Below are 20893 nucleotides of genomic sequence, written 5' to 3'. Positions count from 1 at the left end.
ACTGTTTCAAGTCCAATGTTCTCTTTTAGAAAAGTACTACATATTATTATTCTCATTTGGTTGACTAAACAACTGGAAAACAATGAATACATAGAAGTTTTAACAGGCAGAAAAAATCACAGTTCTGAGTAATTAATGGACACCACCAAATGTGGAAGCTATATATTTACCTAAATTTGAACATAGGGCAAAAGGACACTTGAGAAAGAAATTTCATTTTCCATTACGTTTTTCTTTATTAAATGAGCCTGAGGAAGTAATATACACTCTTGTGACAAGTATAATATATGGAGGTGTGATATGGAAGGCTTTGAATAAAAAGGAGGAAGGCAAGCATAAAAAAATAAGCACATGTTCTGGAGTTTATCCTCATCACTCAGTTCTAAAATGAGAAAAGGCTATATATACTTTATTATAATTGCTCATGATAGGAGAAAGTCTGTGATTCAGTCACAAAGATAAATGTCACTTATAATCATGCCTTGCCCCAATAAAATACTTTTAAATAGCGAAATTTGCAAAACCATACCCAATGTGCGTGGCTTCTGTCCTTCCTTCGCCAGTGAATACACATCTTGCTGCCAATATGTCACCAAAACTAACATCTACTGGGTGTTCCACAGGATAGAAAGCCTGCCAAGAAGATAAACACAATTCATTAATATTACCAATAAACCCCAGAACTGCATGCTTTAATAATGTGAGGCTTGGCACGCCCTGGGTAGAAAGGATGAAGACACACACGTGCAGGTCTGTTTAGAAATGTTAAGAGAAACCATCAAGTTGGAAGTTGTAAAAAAGGCAGTTACACACAGCTTAGATACAGAATAATGGTAGATTTAGAGACGCTAGGATTCTAGAGACATTCACAAGGATTCTATGAGGGTTTCTAAAATTATTATCTGCTGATTAACATTTTTTCTCTCAAAATTAAACTAGTTTCTACACACCTGTGGCAGCTGGGGGCTCTGGCGTCCAATCAGTGTCCACTGTCCATTTCTTACTCTATACCCACTCACAACCTTACCTGTAATGAACATAATTAGAATCATATAATATCATAAAGTATTAGAAAAATAAAAGGCATTATTTGCTTTCCTTTTTCAAAATAAAATCTGAATATTGTCAGAACCCCAAACGCTAGGTATTTTAATGAAAAGATATGAAAAAACATATAGAATTTCAAGGTATTATGCAACAACATCTTTCATAGAAACAGACTTAAGGTCAAATATAATTTACATTGTACATTTATAGCCTTAGTAAGCACAATGGTAAATATTTATAATTTAACCTATAGTTTAAAGTTCTTACCTAAATGGTGAGTGTGAACTCTATAGGCAAAGACATGCATTGGATACTTTTTGTAATGGCATGAAATATCCGAATTCACCACTGTTAGAAATGAAAACACAGAAAACAGGTCGCTATCCAGCTGGAAAACAACATTATTCTTGTCTAAAAGTATGCATAGGTAGCAGTATGTACAAGATGCTAGGCATAGGGATTTTCCTATAAAGTGGACATGCATTCATGTACTCAGTGGATATTACATGCTTATTATGTGCCAGCCAATTTTCTAAGATGACCTCTTACCCTCTTGCAATAACCTCTTGCCCTCACATTTAATTTCCTTCACAAACAAAATGTCTAGGACCAAATCAAGACATACCGTCAGGAAAAACATAGGCTTAATCTGTTACTTTTACCATGAAATTTATGCAGTTGAAAAAGCTTAAAAATTGTTTTTATTTCTTAGAAAATAAGGATTTTTGAAAAATTGCAAACACCTAAGGTAATTAGATTGACAGCTCCTGTTGAGAAGGAACCACTTCATATACATCTCTTTCCCTTCAGTTTAAAACACGGTAGTTATTCAATAAATATGTCTTTGATAATAAGTAAGCAGTAACAATGATACCATACTTGTCATTAGCTTTAAAAGATTCCCAGTAAAAACAAATGAATAATATTTAATAGGGCATTTTCATCAGAAGATCAGATACATTGATAAATAATATTACACTTATTCCAAAAGCTTTTAGTAAGTTTAGGAGAATCAGCTATTATTATCCCCATTTTACAAACAGAGAATTAAGCTCAGTATATCTGAATTCGAAGATTGACTCAAATCAAGATTTGCTAACTTCTTGATTTTGAACCTGATATTCTCTGTAGCAGGTTTATGTCACAGTATGCTATGAGGTTTGTTTTTGGCATCTAAAGAATGGAAGACTGATTTGTAAAATACTCAGGATTTGTTCTTTCATTTACATAACTTACTACCTACCCATGGACCTTAATTCTTAGCATCTCAATAAAAGAATGGATGATAATAAACTACTGGCTTAGAATAATACAAAAATCTATTTTAAATCTAAGGATAATAATAAGAATTGGTTTAGTTTTCAGAGATATTGGTCATTTCAAAATTTTATTAAAAATATTCTGTAAATGCATTTCTATATATTAAGTAATGAGATCATCGTAAATCTGAAAAAATAATTACCTTTTTCTCCTGGTGGAATAACAGTGTCAACAGACATCATAAGGTACATGCCAGCAATTAATGGCTGTCTGCGGGAAACAATAATATTTATCTTAACTATTTGAAACATCAAAACTATGGCCTTAGAAAAACAAGATATACTTCAGTACACCAGTCTATAATATAAGATTCACGTGAAAACTAAAACAAAACAATATGGAAAAGGAGGTAGAATAGATGTTTTTCTTAAAATAACTTAATTTCCTGGGCAAGGAATTAAAAACACATTTTTTATGGCATGGTGCACTTGGAAAACAGTCTCTAAATGGCTCCTGTGATGGTTAATCCTATGTGTTAACTTGGTGAAGCAAGTGATAGCCCAGTTGCTTGGTCAAACGTTGGTCTAGTTGTAGCTGTGAAGGTATTTTTCAGATGTAACTAACATGTTAATTATCGACTTTGAGTAAATCAGATTACCATTCACCCTGTGGGTAGGTCTCTTAAGAGAAAAGACTGAGGTCCCAGGAAGAGGAAGGAATTCTGCTTCCAGATTGCACTGGAGTCTGCCTCGAGTCTGCATGCTGACTCCTGCCAGAATTTCCAGCCTGCCTTGCAGATCACAGACTTGCCAGCCCCCACAATCATGTAAGCCAATTCCTTGAAGTAAATCTGGCTTTCTCTATACATATGTGTGTGTGTGTGTGTGTGTGTGTGTGTGTGTGTGTGTGTGCGCGCGCGTGCATGTGCACGCATGCATGTGCGTGTGCTTTCTACTGGTTTGATTTCTCTGGAGAATCCTGGCTTATAATAAAGCTCTCAATAGCTAACTCTCAATATCTTAGCTCTGACACTCATGCCCTTGTCGAATCCTCTTCTCTTAAGCATGGATTGAGCACAGTAACTAGACTTAGGCATTTGTTATTTCTAACAAGCAGAATAAGGCAAATGCAATTTCACTTTTTTTTCCATAGGAGTCAGAGTATAAAGATTTGTGGCAACTCTTTTCTTCACCTGTCAGACTTCTATATTATTCAGTAACTTCCGATATTAGGCTGCAAAAAGGCTGTGGTTTCTATCTTACACGCCCTTTCTTGCTTTCTGTTGCTGGGTGTGATGGTAACCAGGTGCCATATTGTGAGCTGTCTTGTTTAGAGCCCACGAGGCAAGAAATGAGGGAGTCCTCCAGCCCACAGCCAGCAAGGAATTGAATCCTGTCAACAGCCATGTGAGTAATCCTGGACATGGCTCCACCTCAGGGGACCCCTCCCCACCCCTCGCTCCCAATGACTGAAACCCTGGCTGAGCCTTTGATCACAGCCTTTGTATGAGACCACTAGCCACAGCCCCCAGCTAAGCTTGTGCCCAGAATATTTGTTGTTTTAGCCACTAAATTTAGAGTAATTTGTTATACAGCAATAGACAATGAATCCAGTGGATTTCCCACTTTTAAGTTCTCAAAGATCTTAAAGCTGTCACTGAGCTGGGGTAACTGGAAGTACTTACGGCAGGCGGGTGAGGTGCAAGGACACACCAGAACAGTCTTTGTGATTATCTGAAAATACACACACACACACAAATACACATCTTAAATATGAAAATGTGAAAATCGAATTTCAAACTAATAAATTTTAAACGATTATAACTCAACACTAAAAACACCCAACTATGTTTTATCTCAATGGTGCTTTATAGTTTGCAGAGTACTTTCATATTCATGAATATATTTAATCTCCAATGCATCATGACAATAAAAGTCTGTGGTTTTTTCTTGACACCGCAAACTGCTAAGTCAACTGCTTTCCTGCAGACGTTCAAGATACTAGTCAAAGCTTAGAGAAGAAAGTTGTTGCTGCTCTTTATGAATGAGCGACCTCGTTGAAACATCCAGAAAAGTTGATTAACTGGATGGTTTGCTCCACGGTGGCTCCAGACAACTAGTTTCCTCTACTTTAAAAAAAAATTGTAGGGGCGCCTGGGTGGCGCAGTCGGTTAAGCGTCCGACTTCAGCCAGGTCACGATCTCGCGGTCCGGGAGTTCGAGCCCCGCGTCGGGCTCTGGGCTGATGGCTCAGAGCCTGGAGCCTGTTTCTGACTCTGTGTCTCCCTCTCTCTCTGCCCCTCCCCCGTTCATGCTCTGTCTCTCTCTGTCCCAAAAATGAATAAACGTTGAAAAAAAAAAAAAATTGTAGCAGTCCATACTTTGAGCTTTCAAGATACAACCATGTTTAGAGTCTGCAATGTTTTTGATATATGAATAGGAATCACTTTGTTTAACTTCTATGCCTTGCCCATTCTTCCCTCCTAAATAGAGACCTGATGCTAATTTGCACCCCAACTGCAGTGGAAAGCCTCTAACCATCTCTTTATTTTTGTCAAGGACCCTTTAGAGACCTCTGACAAATCCTTTTCCTTATGCCTTTGCCTTCCTGAAGTAGAAAGAAGGTAAAAATTTAAATGACCCATCCTAATTTTTATCTCTGTTGAACTTGCTGATCTGTCACCACAGAGACCATGAGTAGTAACTCATACTTACTCATTCCTTCTATTTCTGTATATGCTAAATTCTTTTTACTTCACATTTTATTCTAAGTATTTATAACACATTATATCTCAATTTTGAGTTGATTTAATATAAATAACTACTGTGTGTGTGCAAGATTGACAGATTTATACTCGAAATTAAGAAGTGAAGTATGCTAACAAATAACAGCACCTAGAATAGTTTATGGGAATTTCCTTCTTTCAGCTGGAATTCTTATGAGAAAAACAAAGGTAGCTTCATACAGTAATATATAAAAATAGGTAACCTAACAAGATATGCATTTTGATTTACCAGATATAAAATTCAGAAAGCATAACAAATCATTATTTAATACTCTGGCCATAAAACACAAAGGAAATTTCTCGATATAGTATTAAGATTGATTTTAACAAAGATAGTGCAGGAATAAATTCAAAGATAAACATTTTATATTTAATCAGGTTTTTTTTTTTGTCACTTTACAAAGGGATCTTTATCTAATCTCCTAAATCAAATTCCAATGTGGTGATATTTTCATAATAATATTAGTGAGGTGTTTTTTTTTTGTTTTTTTGTTTTTTTTTTTTTTAATTTCAAGTGAGTTTTAAAGAGATGGGGAGATGAGGCACCTGGGTGGCTAAGTCGGTAGAGTGTCCAACTCTTTGATTTTGGCTCAGGTCATGATCCCACAGTTTGTGAGATTGAGCCCAGCATCAGATTCTGTGATGACAGTACAGAGTGTGCTTGGGATTCTCTCTTGCTCCCTCTCTCTTTTCCCCTTCCCTCCTCTCAAAACAAATAAACATTTAAAGAGATGAGAAAATAATAACAAATAACAACACAGGTTTATCTTAATTTTTGTCCATGCTTTTAAATATAGAAAGGATAATTAAGTATTGTTTTTTAAGGTCCTAAAAAAATTATTTTGGGGGAACCTGGGTGGCTCAGTCAGTTAAGTGTCCGACTTTGGCTCAGCTCATGATCTCACGGTTTGTGAGTTGGCACCCGCATCAGGCTCTCTGCTGTCAGTGAAGAGCCCACTTTGGATCCTCTGTCTCCCTCTCTCTCTCCGCCCCTCCCCTCATGCTTTCTCTCTCTCTCTCAAAATTAAAATTAAATTAAACCTTACAAAAGACTATTTTTGAGACTAAGGTTTCCTAAATGAACTACATGAGCTATAGTAAATATGCCTAGTTTGTACTACTTTCAATATGATTAGCCAAGGACTTCACCCAGAATTATGTAAACATCTACATGATCAAAAGAGAATGGCTGAAAGTATACCATGCATTCATGCCAAATGATTTCCAAACTCCAGAGACTCACTAATTTAGCTTAGTCAATTTTAGGAAACATTTCTCGTATGTATAAAAAACATCATACCCATCTTATAAAGTTATTTTGAGAGACAATAATCACCCTTTCATTCAGTTAATATTTATTGAGTACTTGCTATATTAAGACACTATTCTATACATGGGGGATGTAGTGAAAAATAATATATTCAAGTTTCCCGCTCTCGCGGTACTTACGCTCTAATGCAAATGGAGGGATAAGGAAATGAGGTAGGTAGGAGAGATACAGAAAAACAAAACACTGAATATATAAACAAAATAATGTCACAGTAAACTCAACAGGATAATGTGAGAGTGCATAGCAATTTTATCCACTGTGGTCCAGGAAGGATGGCGTGGTCATGGGGCTAGAGATTGTATAGGCCATGCAGAGTGTGTTAAAAGTTTTATTATTCTCTGTCTGAGAGATGCCACTGGAAGATTTTAAGGAATGAAGTGATAGGATCATATAGGTGTTCACCTAGCACAGTACCTGGCACTTGTAGATGACTAATTACTGAATGTTAGGCTTTGTAAATTTTTTAAATTAACAATATACCAGGAGAGAGTTTTTCCCCATATGATGTCCATCCAAACAAAAGGGCAAGTGTGCAATGAGAATTGCTTCTTGGTTTTACATTACATTTTTGCATTAAAAGAACCAAGTGAGTCACATTTTGATATCCGACTTGGCTAATATTCTTTACCATCACTTAAAGAAAATCAGGAACAACTAATAAATAAATTAACACATTTCAGGAACTATTAAGGAAATTCATCATTAAGGCTGAAATGTCATCAAATTCAGAGTAGCAGGAATGTTACTAATAATAGTAACATGCCAGCTAATGCCAGGGATAGTGTGTCTTCCTTTAGATAATGTTCTTTACTAGAATTGTCTAAATGCAGAGGATTTTTAGAGAAAAGCTCAAAAATAAGTCAAAAACATATGTTAGTCTATACATGTCAAATTTTAATTTGAGGACTTTTTTTTTTAATACCCAGACTTATAAAAGTTTTCTCAAATTCAATAAGAGCCATTGTTATGTAATTGTTGTATATTTACTTCACTCTAGAGTTTTAAGAGTGAGTCACAGTCTCACCACTCACTCCACTATAAAGACACAGTACAGGTTTTCTTTTGAACTCATGTTTATCAACCACATGCCATATCCTATAAAAAGGTCAAGGATACCACACAATCATAGCAAATCAGCTAAAAACTCAAGTAGTAATATGAGATGATCAACACATTCTTAAGAAAAACATCTGAACTTCTGACTCACATATCATGATGACTTTAGGAAAGATTGAATTTTAAGGCTCTACGTTTTTGGGTTTTGTTTTTTTTTTCCCTATATAATGTGAATCTTATATGGGTAGAGGGTTGGTGAATATACATATAAAAATCCAAAGTAAAAATCTTGCCTATTTTACAAAAAGCTCAAGAAATAACAATATATAGAATTAAAGTTAGTTACAAGATACACTTAAAAACCACACTAGATAGAATTTCTGAGTCACTGCTGAAGGAATTTATTTACATCAAATTTATCTGGTCAATGTGATCCACTGAATCAGCAAGAAACAGGGCATTTCTAAAAACTATGCTGTGTGTGTGCACGGGTATGTGGGTAAGCATATAGACAGTATGTTTTAAATTAAACAGAACACTCTGGATTATCATCATTATTTAATCATGGGTAATAGAGTTATAATTCTGTGTTACTTTAAGAAATTCTGTTACTTAGGGGCACTTGGGTGGCTCAGTGAGTTAAGTGACAACTCTTGATTTCAGCTCAGGTCATGATCTTACGGTTGTAAGATCAGGCCCCACATTGGGCTCTGATATTGTGGAGCCTGCTTGGGATTCTGTCTCCCTCTCTCTCTGCCCTTCCCCTCACACTTTCTCTCTCTCTAAATAAACAAATAAGCATAAAAGAAAAAAAAAATCCTGTTACTTAATAATAGATACACATTTTAACAATGATATTTTAAGGTTTCTTTTTGAGTGAGACAGAGACAGCGTGAGTGGGGTAGGAGCAGAGAGAGAGAGGGAAAGAGGGGGAAAGAATCCCTAGCAGGCTCTGTGCTGCCAGCACAGAGCTTGACATGGGGCTTGAACTCATGAAACTGTGAGATCATGACCTGAGCTGAAACCAAGAGTGGATGCTCAACTGAGTGAGCCACCCAGGCACCCATTAACAATGATATTTTAAGTTGAATAAAATTGTAGAAGTTATCTCCAAGTGAGGAAAATACTTATAAAGCATTACTTATATACATTTTAGACATTATTACAGTCAACTGCTACATATATATCATTTCAAAGTCAAATTTTATTATTGTAAATGGTTGTAATCTCTTCTCATGCTACTTTTTACAGTTTACCCTGAAGAGCCCGTGTGCTTGCGTACACACACAGTGGGAGGTCCCTGAGGGAGCAACTTAAACTCCTTCAAACTAGGTGGTCTGGGGGCCTGGAGGGCTCCTGGATCCACTGATATTCCTACAGCAAGTGGTAGCTCTGGAGAGAAGCATATTTCAGCCTAGTGTTTGGTGCAGAGATTATGACCTTCTAACTCCCACTGTGATCCCTGTCATAGTGATGCATTCTTATTTCCATAACCTCTACTCTGATCTTACTTCTGGTGAACTCAGAAACTTCTCCTAGTTTTGCATATTTCACTGATGGTTTCCAGTGTGCTCTGACTTTGCCCTTCTATTGTGACACAGTACTTCAGCGAAAGGATACGAAGCTTCATAAGAATTAATTCATTTCAATTCGCTAGGCTATATATGAATCTGTCTCTGACATGCATCATCATAAAAATGGATGACAATTTAAAAGGTTATCATTAAAAAACACATCAGTGCCTCTGCTAATATTTTACCACATAAAACAAAAAAAGCAAAATAAGGACTGAGATCATTAAGAAATGTATAGAAAATGAACTCAGAATGTCAACATCATAAGCTAGCTGAAAAAGCTCCTCGGAAAGGCTGATTCTGTGACTAGAATGAAAGTAAACAGGAGAGAAGAGAGAAGAGGAAATAGATGGGAAAGTTAATGTAGGGCAGAAGACCAGAGAAATGGAATTCCATCGCTTAAAAATAGATAGGAACAGTAATGAGTCAAATAACTAAAATAGCCTGAAATTATAGGAGTGAATTTGAAAGAAAGCTAGACTAGGAAGTGAACAACTTCCCCAATTTATATTTCCATATAAATATTGTACATGTTTGTACAGTGGACATGTTGGGTGGAAAGTTTGAAATTAATCTGTGTATTTTAATCACACACAGTTACTTGACGATAGTGCCTTATAAGATCGTAAGTTGCAGCCAGGTGCTCTTTGAGTTCCTTTGTCTACAATGAGTAGGATCTGGAAGGTTATCAATTTTAATACTTGGTAGATTTAGTATTCATAATCAATACTGATACCACTAAAAAACCACAGTCTATAAATAAGATAATCTATGTAAAGAACATATAGTCTTTGCGGATCACAGTAAATATCCAATACATGTTAGTTATTATTATTATTATTCTTTTCATTGGTAGATCCCAAAAATCTTCAACACATGAATATTTTATTTTAACAAATATAATTTCATAGTCATAGGTATGGAATTTCTTTAACTGTAGAAACTAGACCACATAAAATTTCTTCAACTATTAACAAAGTTATAAAAAAGGGGAAAAGGAGATGAGAATATTTTTTAATGTTTATTTATTTGAGAGAGAGAGAGAGAGAGAGAGAGAGAGAATGGGGGATGGGCAGAGAGAAAGGGAGACATAGAATCTGAAGCACGCTCCAGGCTCTGAGCTGTCAGAACAGAGCCCAACGCGGGGCTTGAACTCACGAACCATGAAATCATGACCTGAGCCAAAGTCAGATGCTTAGCCCACTGAGCCACCCACCAACCCCAAACATGAGAATGTGAAATGAGTAAAGACGTGGTTAAAAAAGGGAATTAGAATTGAAATGGTATTTTAAAGATATTGCACAAAATAGGAATACTCTCAAAGTGGGAACAGAAATGCTGATTAAGAAGAGTCTGTACTAGGTAGATACAGAACAGAGTAATCACTAAATAAAGAAATATCAGTAAGACATAAGTACCATGGTCTGGCTAAGATGAAATTCTTGGACTGGGTACCACAGGACCATGAAAAAGTTGATAATGCATTGTTTAAAGATCCTTCCACAACTGTTAGTAATAAAGCATCCCCTGATCAGACTGAAGACAATCTGCTTCTTTCTGAGGTCTGGACTAGAGGTCAGTTCAATAGGATTCTGTTTGCAGAAAAGACAGCAAGGCCATTTTTATCCTGATACCGAAACTGTTGCTTTAATCTACATTTATTCACTTATCCTGCACAACTGTCTTCATGCAAAAATCCTGACAGGTCTTCCTTCCAGCCAGCTTCATTTACTTTTTAAAATTTTCTTATCCCAAAGTAAACTATTGTCTTCCTCATTGGATTGGGCTATAGGTTCGTTCTTTCTTCAAGGTACACTGGTGAATACTTGACTCCTAGCTATTAATGTTCTGTACTTATCGAGGATTGAACCCAAGATGTCCCTGTTAAAGAGATCTTTCATGATCGCTGTTCTCTTTTAGTAAGACATAATTATAGCCTAACAGATTTAAAGATACAGAGATGAAACTTCACTCACTAGATAGGTATCAGAAGACAATGGGATATATTTCATTATATGTCATTATATTCCATTATAATGTCATATGTATGTACTTGAAGCTTTAGTAATGGTGAAGATGTTAACAGTGGAAAAGTTAAAAGAATTATTTTTTAAAAGAGATGTAAAATAAGAAAGTCTAATAATGTCTTAGAAGCACATCACCGCATAGGACAGTAAAGAGTACTAGTAGTTGAATGGTAAGACTTCTGGAGAGTAGTCTGATAATGGAAGAAACAAGTATTTCCAGACACTGGATGAAACTTGAAAACAGCATTCAATCAGAATCTAATCTTGAGCAAAATGAAAACTGGACGACCACTCCGCAAGGGTCTCAAGCTTGTCTCTTGAGAAATTGCTCTCCTCTGTTGAGGCAGAGACCTATAATCACAGCAAGATAGTTTATCAAATATATAGACTCAGAATTTCAGAATTGGAAGGGACTCTGGAGATGATGGAGTTCAACTCTGGCACTTTATAGAGAAAAAGAGGCTGCAGGGATTAGGAGCTTTGGCCAAAGTAATTTCGCTAACTGGGTCATACCTGGGTATCAAAACTAATTCTCCAATGTTACTAGTTAGTAAACATTACTTACTTTAAAAAAAGTTCTATTTCTTAAACACTTCCAAGCCATTTTATTTATGAAATATCCTGAAACTAAGATAAAGGAATTAAGCAAGAATGGATAAGTAACCAGTGGTACTTAAGGACATCCACTTAAGCAGGAAGTTCATTTCTCTTAATGGCAGGTGAATGCATGGGATATGAGGTTATCCATTCCAAACTATTTAGCTTGCCTTTCTAATAATAGCTTGTAGTTCCTGCTTGGATACATAGTTAAGTAGCAAAGTAACTGTGGAATAATGCATGATAATAACCTATTACATTGTAAGTCCTTAGAAGACTCTTGGTGTCTCCTAATCTTTCCCTCTAGAGATAGCCTTCTACATTTCATGAGCTCATCTTGTCCTGGTTGTTTCCTGCTTTAATAAAAAAAATAGGTTAACCATCAATCCTGGGGGAATATTGTTATAAACTACATCCCACTAATTGGAAAAATCCTCAGAAAGACAGTTGTAGAGTGGATTTCAATTCACTGCACTCTCCTAAGGTGGTAAAGGATAAAGCATACCCATTATCTACCATTCCAACCACAGTTTTGGATAATGGATCCTTTCCTTATGGAAGTATTGACAAAGCATGCCTGAAACCATTGCCAAGTCTTATGAAAAACAAAGAAGTAACATCTTTAATGATAAAAAACATATTTCACAAAATTTGTAAGCAAATAGTAAACTGTATCATACCTTTCTACTCTCTCAGAGTGCTCTGAACAAAAGTTAAAGGCCACCTTCCCAACTTTTTCCCTGTCTTGAACAAACAAAAATGAATGAAGGATATCACTAGTATACACCAATAATTCTGCAATAATGTTTGTACAGATAGCGTGATAACTATTTGCTTATTAAACTGGCTTGATCTTCACCTTATGGTTCTTTGTTCTAAATGAACAATATTAACTTAATGAGACAGATGATATTTTTCTGAGATTACATCATGGCTCCCAAGGTGACCAAGAATGGGAGACTACTTGGGGATTCATTTCTAAAGTCAGGGAAATTTTCATGTAGACAAAATTACTTGGAAAATCCCTTAGGAGTGTAGATGGTGTGGTCTCTTAATAGATTAAACACAGCCAGTCGCCTTCGCATTGGAACAGCTTGCTGTCAGTTTTATCAGCTGGACTATGTTGTTAAAAAAATAAAAGTTATTTCTATACAGTTGGACTGTGTGGTTATATAAAAAAAAGGTTCTTTCTGTAAGCTGGAAAAGCTGTAGCTGATGAGATGGACACAGCACAGGAGGCAGAGGGAACAGCAAATTGGGGTCTTTTCCTGTGTTCACTCTGGTTTTAATGAAGCTAATACACAGTTCCTTTATTGTTTTTGTGGTACCACCTGTATCATAAGTACAGCTCTCAAAGTCACTGGACAGTACTCAGTAAAAAATGATCCTCCAAATTTACCAAAAAATGTATACCTGGAAGTTTTTTTTGTTAAGAGTTTCTTCAAGACAAAATTTGAAGCACCAAGTTGCTCCTAGAGAATCCGTGGATCCCAGAAATCATAATCTCAGAATATCAGTACTCTCCAGTTATAGATCCATTGATATAAAATAATCTTCACTCAAAAAGCATGAATACCTTGAGCTGTCACGGCAAATGTGTACCTGTTTAGCAAATATAACTGCAATAGGGGCACTGCTAATACAGACACAACCTGGAGGCCGTTGAAAGCTGGCTTAACAGACAAGCTTCGGTGCTAAATAAACCAGCACTACAAAAAAAAAAAAAAAAAAAAAAAAATCTTCAAAAAGGGATTCCTTTTGAAGCTGTCACTGCAGCGAGTTAGCCTCTTTTGATTTTGTATTCTCTGCTATGGGACTAGAAATTACTAGCTTCCATCTGTCCTGGGGCAAGGAAGAGAAAATGCATTTATCCATCTTGCAAGAAGACGACTTGCACAAATGATGGCCTGTGCTGTTCCCAAAAGAGATCAAATGGAAGGCAGGCAGGCAGGCTCACCAACGTGCTTTTATAATCACTCTGTTGGTGGAGGATGTTAAGGCATGACTAATGTCAAAGCACCTTCCTGTTTCCATCTTTTATGAATGCAAGAAAAAAAAAGTATCTACAGCAAAGCTTAGGATTTATGTGATTTCTTCTCTCAGAATTACGAAACTGCCCCAGAATCATAATTCTAAGGAAGTAAGAGACAAAATCCACCAATCCTAGGTAAATATTTTTTAAAAATGGCACTGAGTTTTTAATTGTTGATTGATTTTTGAACTTTTTGTTGAACTACATAATATACAGAAAAGTACACAAATCAAAAGGTACTTAAGCTTCAGGAATTTAAAAATGCTAACATACCCTTGTAATCAGCATGCATATCAAGAGGGAAAACCCTCCATTTGTGTCCCATTCCTAAGGCATTAAGTTTTAAATCTTTATGTCATGGATATGCCATATGTAAACATTTATTAGTCTTTCTGGAGTTGTCTTTTAGGTAAAACCTAGCACACTTAACTAGCTTCTAGTTAAACTGGACTATTTTAAATATCATACCTGGTTACTATGAAATATTTTTTCCCTTTCTGTCAGTGAAAGCCCTATCAACTTTCTTACTTCTGTATCTCTGTTTTTAGTATATATTCATTTTAAAAATGATAATCTAAATTTTCTTCTGCATTCTTCCCAATTTTTGTTTGTTCTCCCCACTGAGGGCTGAATGTCCATGCAAAAGTCTAGGAACCACAGAAAAAGTATTTAAATAAATAATGGAATGAAAAGGGACTTGAAAAGTTTTTAAATTATTTTTTTCAGTTTACTTATTTATTTTGAAAGAGAACACACAAACAGGGAGGGACAGACAGAAGGAGAGACAGATTCCCAAGGAGGCTCTGCACCATCAGTGCAGAGCCTGATGTGGAGCCCCAGCTCATGAACAGTGAAATCATGACCTGAGCCAAGATTAAGAGTCTGACACTTAACTGAATATGGCACCCAGATACTCCAGGACTTTCAAAGTTTTAGTCAAAGATATTGTTTTAAATTCAATTTGAAATATAAAGCTAAAAACGTTTCTCATATAAAATGCTCTATCATGATTTTTAAAATCATTTTGGAAGTTTTTTTTTTTTGTGTATATAAAAGGTTAACCTTTCACCTCCTTTGGAATTCTTAACTCCTTTGTGCAAGATGCTCTCCACCTTTTATTTAATTTAAACCTCTAAATGCTCACGAATGATAAACAAAAAGAGGGTATGCTATGGCAACACTATTCTACTTTGTTTTGACAACAGGAACTTCATATTCTGCAAATGCAGTAATTTAACTGCAATATATGCCTTCTGAAGCTCAATCTAAAATCAGTGGCTACATTTTCCACCCAATTATCTTCCTCAACTTAAAATACTATTGTGTATTGCGCTTGGTTCTTCAGTGAAAAAAAAAATAATCTAAAAAATCTAATTTACATATAATTATGCATGCATGTAGTCCTTGGTATTAATTAGGGAATACACTTCGAACATTATAGCTCCTATATTTGATTTAGCATTAGTTTTCAGTAATTCAATAAATATGTTTATGTTGTAATGTGAATAAAGTAACATTTATAAAACACTACAGAGTTGAGAGGTATAAGTGCTAAGTATACTTATACTATACTTATGTATAGTATACTTATGCTATAAGTATACTATAAGTATACTTATATATAGTATACTTATACTATAACTATACTTACATAAGGTATATAAGTGCTAAGTATCACTTCTACATTAACGAAAAAATACTGAAACCCCTTGGTGACCCAAATTATCTCTCAAAATTCCCTCAGTCCTTAAGCAAGTCTTTATACCATAACATAAAGGGTTAGTGCAGAAGGGACTGTGGTTACTGATCAGATTTTATCCTTCTTTCAGTTATTTATTACACTTAAGTTGGGGAAACAAGAATAAGAAACACTTGCAAAAAAAGATGGGGATAGACAAGTGTGAAGAGGAGAAATATTGCTGCAAGAAGAAAAATTCTTGAAAGTTTTCAAAGATAGAGAAAATAAGAATTAATTTGTAATGAGAAGAAATGCAGAACAGGATGAAGGGTTTTCAAATTGAATGAAGAAGAGAGAAATGTTTCCATTGGCAGAAACAGGGAGGTTAGTGGGGTTTCCTCCAGGTCTAGGGAAGGGTAGATTCTATTTTTCTAACAATATTTTGTAAATATCACTAAATATTATAATTGGATCATTTTCATCAAATGCTTTTTTTTGTCAAATATTTACTGAGGGTATCTTTTCCATTTTACAAGTAAGACAGTCAACTACCATAAAAGGGTATTAATAGTAAATGGGAAATGGAATGTGCAAATCCTAGCATATCTCTCTAAAAATTCCTATCTTTTGCCAGAATTCCTAGAACATAGGAAACAAACATAAACATGCTAAGGCAATGATGGGGAGTAATGAGAGACAGGGTGAAGGGTAGGAAACGAGCTGGAATATGTGCAAAATGGGTAACATCCAAGGATGATGCCCTGGAGAGTGTCAGTGCCCTGAACTAGATTTCACTGAAACATAATTGCATCTCCCTATTTTTATGTGAGCCAATGGGCAAGTAACTTTATTTCTCCTCTTAATTTCTTTTGGTTAAGAAATGAAATGTTATCGGGGCGCCTGGGTGGCGCAGTCGGTTAAGCGTCCGACTTCAGCCAGGTCACGATCTCGCGGTCCGTGAGTTCGAGCCCCGCGTCGGGCTCTGGGCTGATGGCTCAGAGCCTGGAGCCTGTTTCCGATTCTGTGTCTCCCTCTCTCTCTGCCCCTCCCCCGTTCATGCTCTGTCTCTCTCTGTCCCAAAAATAAATAAAAACGTTGAAAAAAAAAATGAAATGTTATCTGCTATTAATTTAAATAGAATTAATTAGTTGGGACTATGTAGCCCTGACCAACTTCAAGAGAGGAGTTAATAAGTATGAGTGATTATAAAGGCATGGGTTGCAAAGAGGTAAATGAAGGTAAAATATAAGCTTTTCTTCAAAAACAACTAGAAAATAAATTCAAAATATGAAAAAGTAAATGGTATTAGGGGAAGTTTTCTTCCTAAAAAAAGACACACTTAAGCTAAATATTACATTGTTCAATGTTAAATTGCTTTAAAAAACACATTTTAAGGGATAAAAATGTTCTGAATATATTCTTTAACAAAGAAATAATACTGCAGTGTTTAATATGTCTTCTTACAACCAAATGAATGAAAATGCAATTTCTGATTCTTAATGACCATATTTAGGTATTAAAATAAACAGGTGTCCCATGGAATGAATGAGATGAATAAGGATCATTAGTCTTCCATACTGAGGATGATTAACAAAGTGAAAAAGCTAGGGAATCAGACAGCTCACATTTATGTGAAGAGATTGGCAAGAGCAAAAAAAAAAAAAAAAAAAAAAATTGCAGGAGAATAGGCTTCTTTTGGATCGTTTGAGAGGTACTGAATAGTCCTAAAATCATTCCCATGACTCATATCAAGCTGCTTGTGTATAATGAAGGGTAGACAAGAACATGAAGAACATCCGATTACAGTTCTTCTGAAATCGGTACTATCAAGCAACCTGATTTAGAAATATCCCTGCTGGATAAGGGAAGTGGATTACTTCATACATCAGGATGAAAGGCAGAAATGAGATGAGGTAAACGACTCCATCTTCATTCAAAGAGTTCATTCCTCCTGGTTCCTAGCAGTTCAAAGGACTCTTAGAAACACTGACTCCATTATTTGTTTTATACAGTCAAGACATGAACTTTGGCTCATATACAAACTAGAAATCCAACACAAATTAAATTGTTTTGGTTTTTAATAGCATTGGACTAGTAGCTATATCACCTTAGGCAAATCACTTAACCTTTTTCAGCATCGATCCCCTTTCTGTAAAATGGAGGGGTTGGGCTAGATGATCCCTTGAGGGACATTGTTCATGCTGTGTCACCCTGAACACTCAGTCTCTGGTGTTAAAAACCAGTGCTTTAAAAACAAGTTAGTACCCAACTCATAAAGGTCTATGGGTTTCACTCCTTTTTTTTTTCAACGTTTATTTATTTTTGGGACAGAGAGAGACAGAGCATGAATGGGGGAGGGGCAGAGAGAGAGGGAGACACAGAATCGGAAACAGGCTCCAGGCTCTGAGCCATCAGCCCAGAGCCTGACGCGGGGCTCGAACTCACGGACCGCGAGATCGTGACCTGGCTGAAGTCAGACGCTTAACTGACTGCGCCACCCAGGCGCCCCTCCTTTTTTATGACAGAAGAAAAAAGTTATGGTTTTCTTTTTAACAATTCTTAACCACATTTCCATCTCTGATCTGAAAAGGCCTAAGAAGCTATGGAAATTTTGTGCAGGTGGAATGTTACCAAGTGCTTGCCAGTCATTTCTCTTTCAGAATTGGTCTCATGGTCTCTGCTTTTCTCTTACTTTCTAGTCCTTGTCACTCCATAAGCTCCACTTAAAAATAAAAATGTAAGGGATGCCCAGGTGGCTCAGTCAGTTAAGCGTCTGACTCTTGATTCAGCTCAGGTCATGGTCTCATGATTCGTGGGATTGAGCCCTGCATCAGGCTCTGCACTGACAGCATGGAGCCTGCTTGAGACTCTCTCTCTCTCTCTCTCTCTCTCTCTCTCTCTGCTCCTCCCCTGCCTGTTCTCTCTCTTAAAATAAATAAAAATAAACATTAAAAAAAGTAAAAGTGTAAAAACTGGGGGGGAGGATATAACTTATTTTTGCTGCCCTTCAAAAAGGTTCATCTAGATTAAATGTAAAGAAGGAACATTTGCACACCTATATATAGGGAGGGACATGTCCAAGGCAGTCATCTATTCACTCTAAGTGGCTTCTACTTACACCACTTTTTTTGACTTACACCAAATTTTGTGAAATCGTTAAGAATAAAAACAAACTCTCTTTTAAATTTCTAAGTGAAATCAAGAGGGGCGCCTGGGTGGCTCAGTCGGTTAAGCCGCCGACTTCGGCTCAGGTCATGATCTCGCAGTCCGTGAGTTCAAGCCCCGCGTCAGGCTCTGGGCTGACAGCTCAGAGCCTGGAGCCTGTTTCAGATTCTGTGTCTCCCTCTCTCTGACCCTCCCCCGTTCATGCTCTGTCTCTCTCTGTCTCAAAAATAAATAAACGTTAAAAAAAATTTTTTTAAGTGAAATCAAGAAAGTGCTAGGATAACCAGGCAGTAATTAAATGCATTTTCCTCTTTCAAAGCTTCCCCTTTCTTAAGAGAATTGAGATTTAATTATACTTATTTTGGTAAATGCAAATTATTCTGCTCATGTCCCAAGTCCCCAGAGAATGCCCTGACACACCTGTAGCATGGGGGGGAAAAATGTAGAAGGAACTCAATTCTTACTAGAAAAATCTGAGCCTCAGTTTTTAAATTTTAGTTTGCCTCAAAATCAACTGGGCAGCTCATTAAAATTTCAAAATTCTGGGCTCCCTGGTGTGCCGGTAACATATTGTTGTCTCTCGGGAAAAATATGCTTGTGTGTACATATAAATATATTATAGTTTTTGTTAATATAAAAGATATGCAGCACATAATTCATAAATAATAATAAAATATATAATATTCTTTATTGTAAATTCCATATCACCAGTTGAATTTCACAGGATTATTTCCTTAATTTTTGCTGAACTTTTCCATAGCCGATATATAGTTGTAACTGAGGAGTAATTCAGAAAAGAATGTTTGTTGATATTCTTGGTTATTGAAACAACAAAGATATATGTAAGAACTGCATTTGCTTGTCAATGATGTGAGCAAAATCTTTCCTGTACCGGCTAATAGTTTTTGAATACTGGAGGAATATTTCCTCAAATTTTTTGACTATTCACAATAATCTGCATTACTGACATCTTTTCCATCATTTTTTAAAAATATGATCCAATAAAATAATTTCTCAAGAACAGATCTACAGCATTTGTCAATTACCATAATGTAAAGGTTGATTTCAAGTTATCAATGTGACGTCAGCGAACACTAGGTTGGGAAGAGATGAGCAGCTAACACGCCACTTTATTTCCACCATACAGATACAATAGAAATAATAACTTAAATATCCCCAAGAGCAGTAATAGTAAAATGCGGTGAAATAATTAGGAGATGATGATTTTTGAGTATCTATTGCCTTCATTTTTAATGATGGTTATAATTAGCAAACAGCTCAAAAAACATGTGAAAATTAACAATTGGGTCTTGGAGTCATTATGAGGCAGCTCCAATACACCTGTGCCTCACCTCTACCTTTTATGCATCTGATTCAGTAGGTCCGGATGGAATAAGAATTTTCATTTTAAAAAGCACCCCAAGGAGATTCTGGTGCAGGTGGTCCTCAGATCAGATTTTGAGAAATCCTTAACTAGACTATGTACTTTAGAGGTAATTCTATTAAGACCTTCCAGCTAATTCCAATCCTTTTAATGAAAACAGTAAGAGGAGTTCCTTTGTTTAAGTAAACAATGGGCAAAATTTTTCAAGTGTGAAAACATCTAGGGGAGGGAAGGATATGGGGCTCACTCATTCACTTGGACTGTAAATTGGAAAAACTGTTTTGTCAGGCAATTTGGTGGAATCTGTTAAGGTTTAAACACTCCACGACCCAAAAATCCCATTTCTAGAAATCTACCCTGCAGAAACAATACATCGTTACCTAAAACACTGCTTACATTAAAGTTCACTGCAGCATTGCTTGTGATAGCAAAAAACTCAGAACTTAAATGTCTTTAATAGAGAGAAGGATGTATAAATTATAGTATATCTGCACAACAGAATACTAGGCAGCCATTATAAATAATGGAAGAGTTTTACATGGGCTGCTTCAGAAATATGCCCAGGGTACATTGTTAAATTAAAAACAACAGCAGATGCAGAACTGTGAAAAGTGGTCTGATTTTTGTCCAAAAGAGAAAAAGTACATATATACATATCTGTGGTTTTTGTGTGTATACAAATGTTAGTTAGGATAAGCATATGAAAAGTAGGCAGATCTATATGATACTTACCTGAAGGTGGGTGTCCAGGGAGAAAGGGAGGTACAAGTGAAGAGGGTATTATAGATTTTTTTCTTTGCCATCTATATACCTTTTCTTCGATAGCTTTATTGAGATATAATTCATATGCCACACAATTCACCCCTTTAAAGTGTGTAATTCAACCGTTTTTAGTATATTCATAGAGATGTACAACCCTCACCTCATATCACAGGTTTTTTGAAGAGTAAGGCATTGTG

At 36.0% G+C, this 20893-nt stretch overlaps 1 protein-coding gene across 50 annotated transcripts in view; it reads right to left on the bottom strand.

Annotated features, from left to right (window-relative positions):
• The window catches only part of PAM (peptidylglycine alpha-amidating monooxygenase), a 287832-nt gene that overhangs the window by 74242 nt on the left and 192697 nt on the right, over positions 1–20893 (bottom strand). For all 50 annotated transcript variants that reach the window (XM_045500038.1, XM_045499877.1, XM_045499994.1 and 47 more), the window contains 5 exons: positions 3992–4040; positions 2510–2577; positions 1315–1395; positions 951–1027; positions 530–633 (listed from right to left, as the gene is read on the bottom strand). In XM_045500038.1, coding sequence (XP_045355994.1) covers positions 530–633; positions 951–1027; positions 1315–1395; positions 2510–2577; positions 3992–4040 — 379 coding nt within the window. The remainder of the gene's footprint in view (positions 1–529; positions 634–950; positions 1028–1314; positions 1396–2509; positions 2578–3991; positions 4041–20893) is intronic.

This window comes from Leopardus geoffroyi, chromosome A1 (assembly GCF_018350155.1).
Source record: "Leopardus geoffroyi isolate Oge1 chromosome A1, O.geoffroyi_Oge1_pat1.0, whole genome shotgun sequence".
Classification (NCBI taxonomy): Eukaryota; Metazoa; Chordata; class Mammalia; order Carnivora; family Felidae; genus Leopardus; species Leopardus geoffroyi.
Note: the sequence above shows the minus strand (reverse complement) of the source record. Positions and strands in the feature narration are given on the sequence as shown.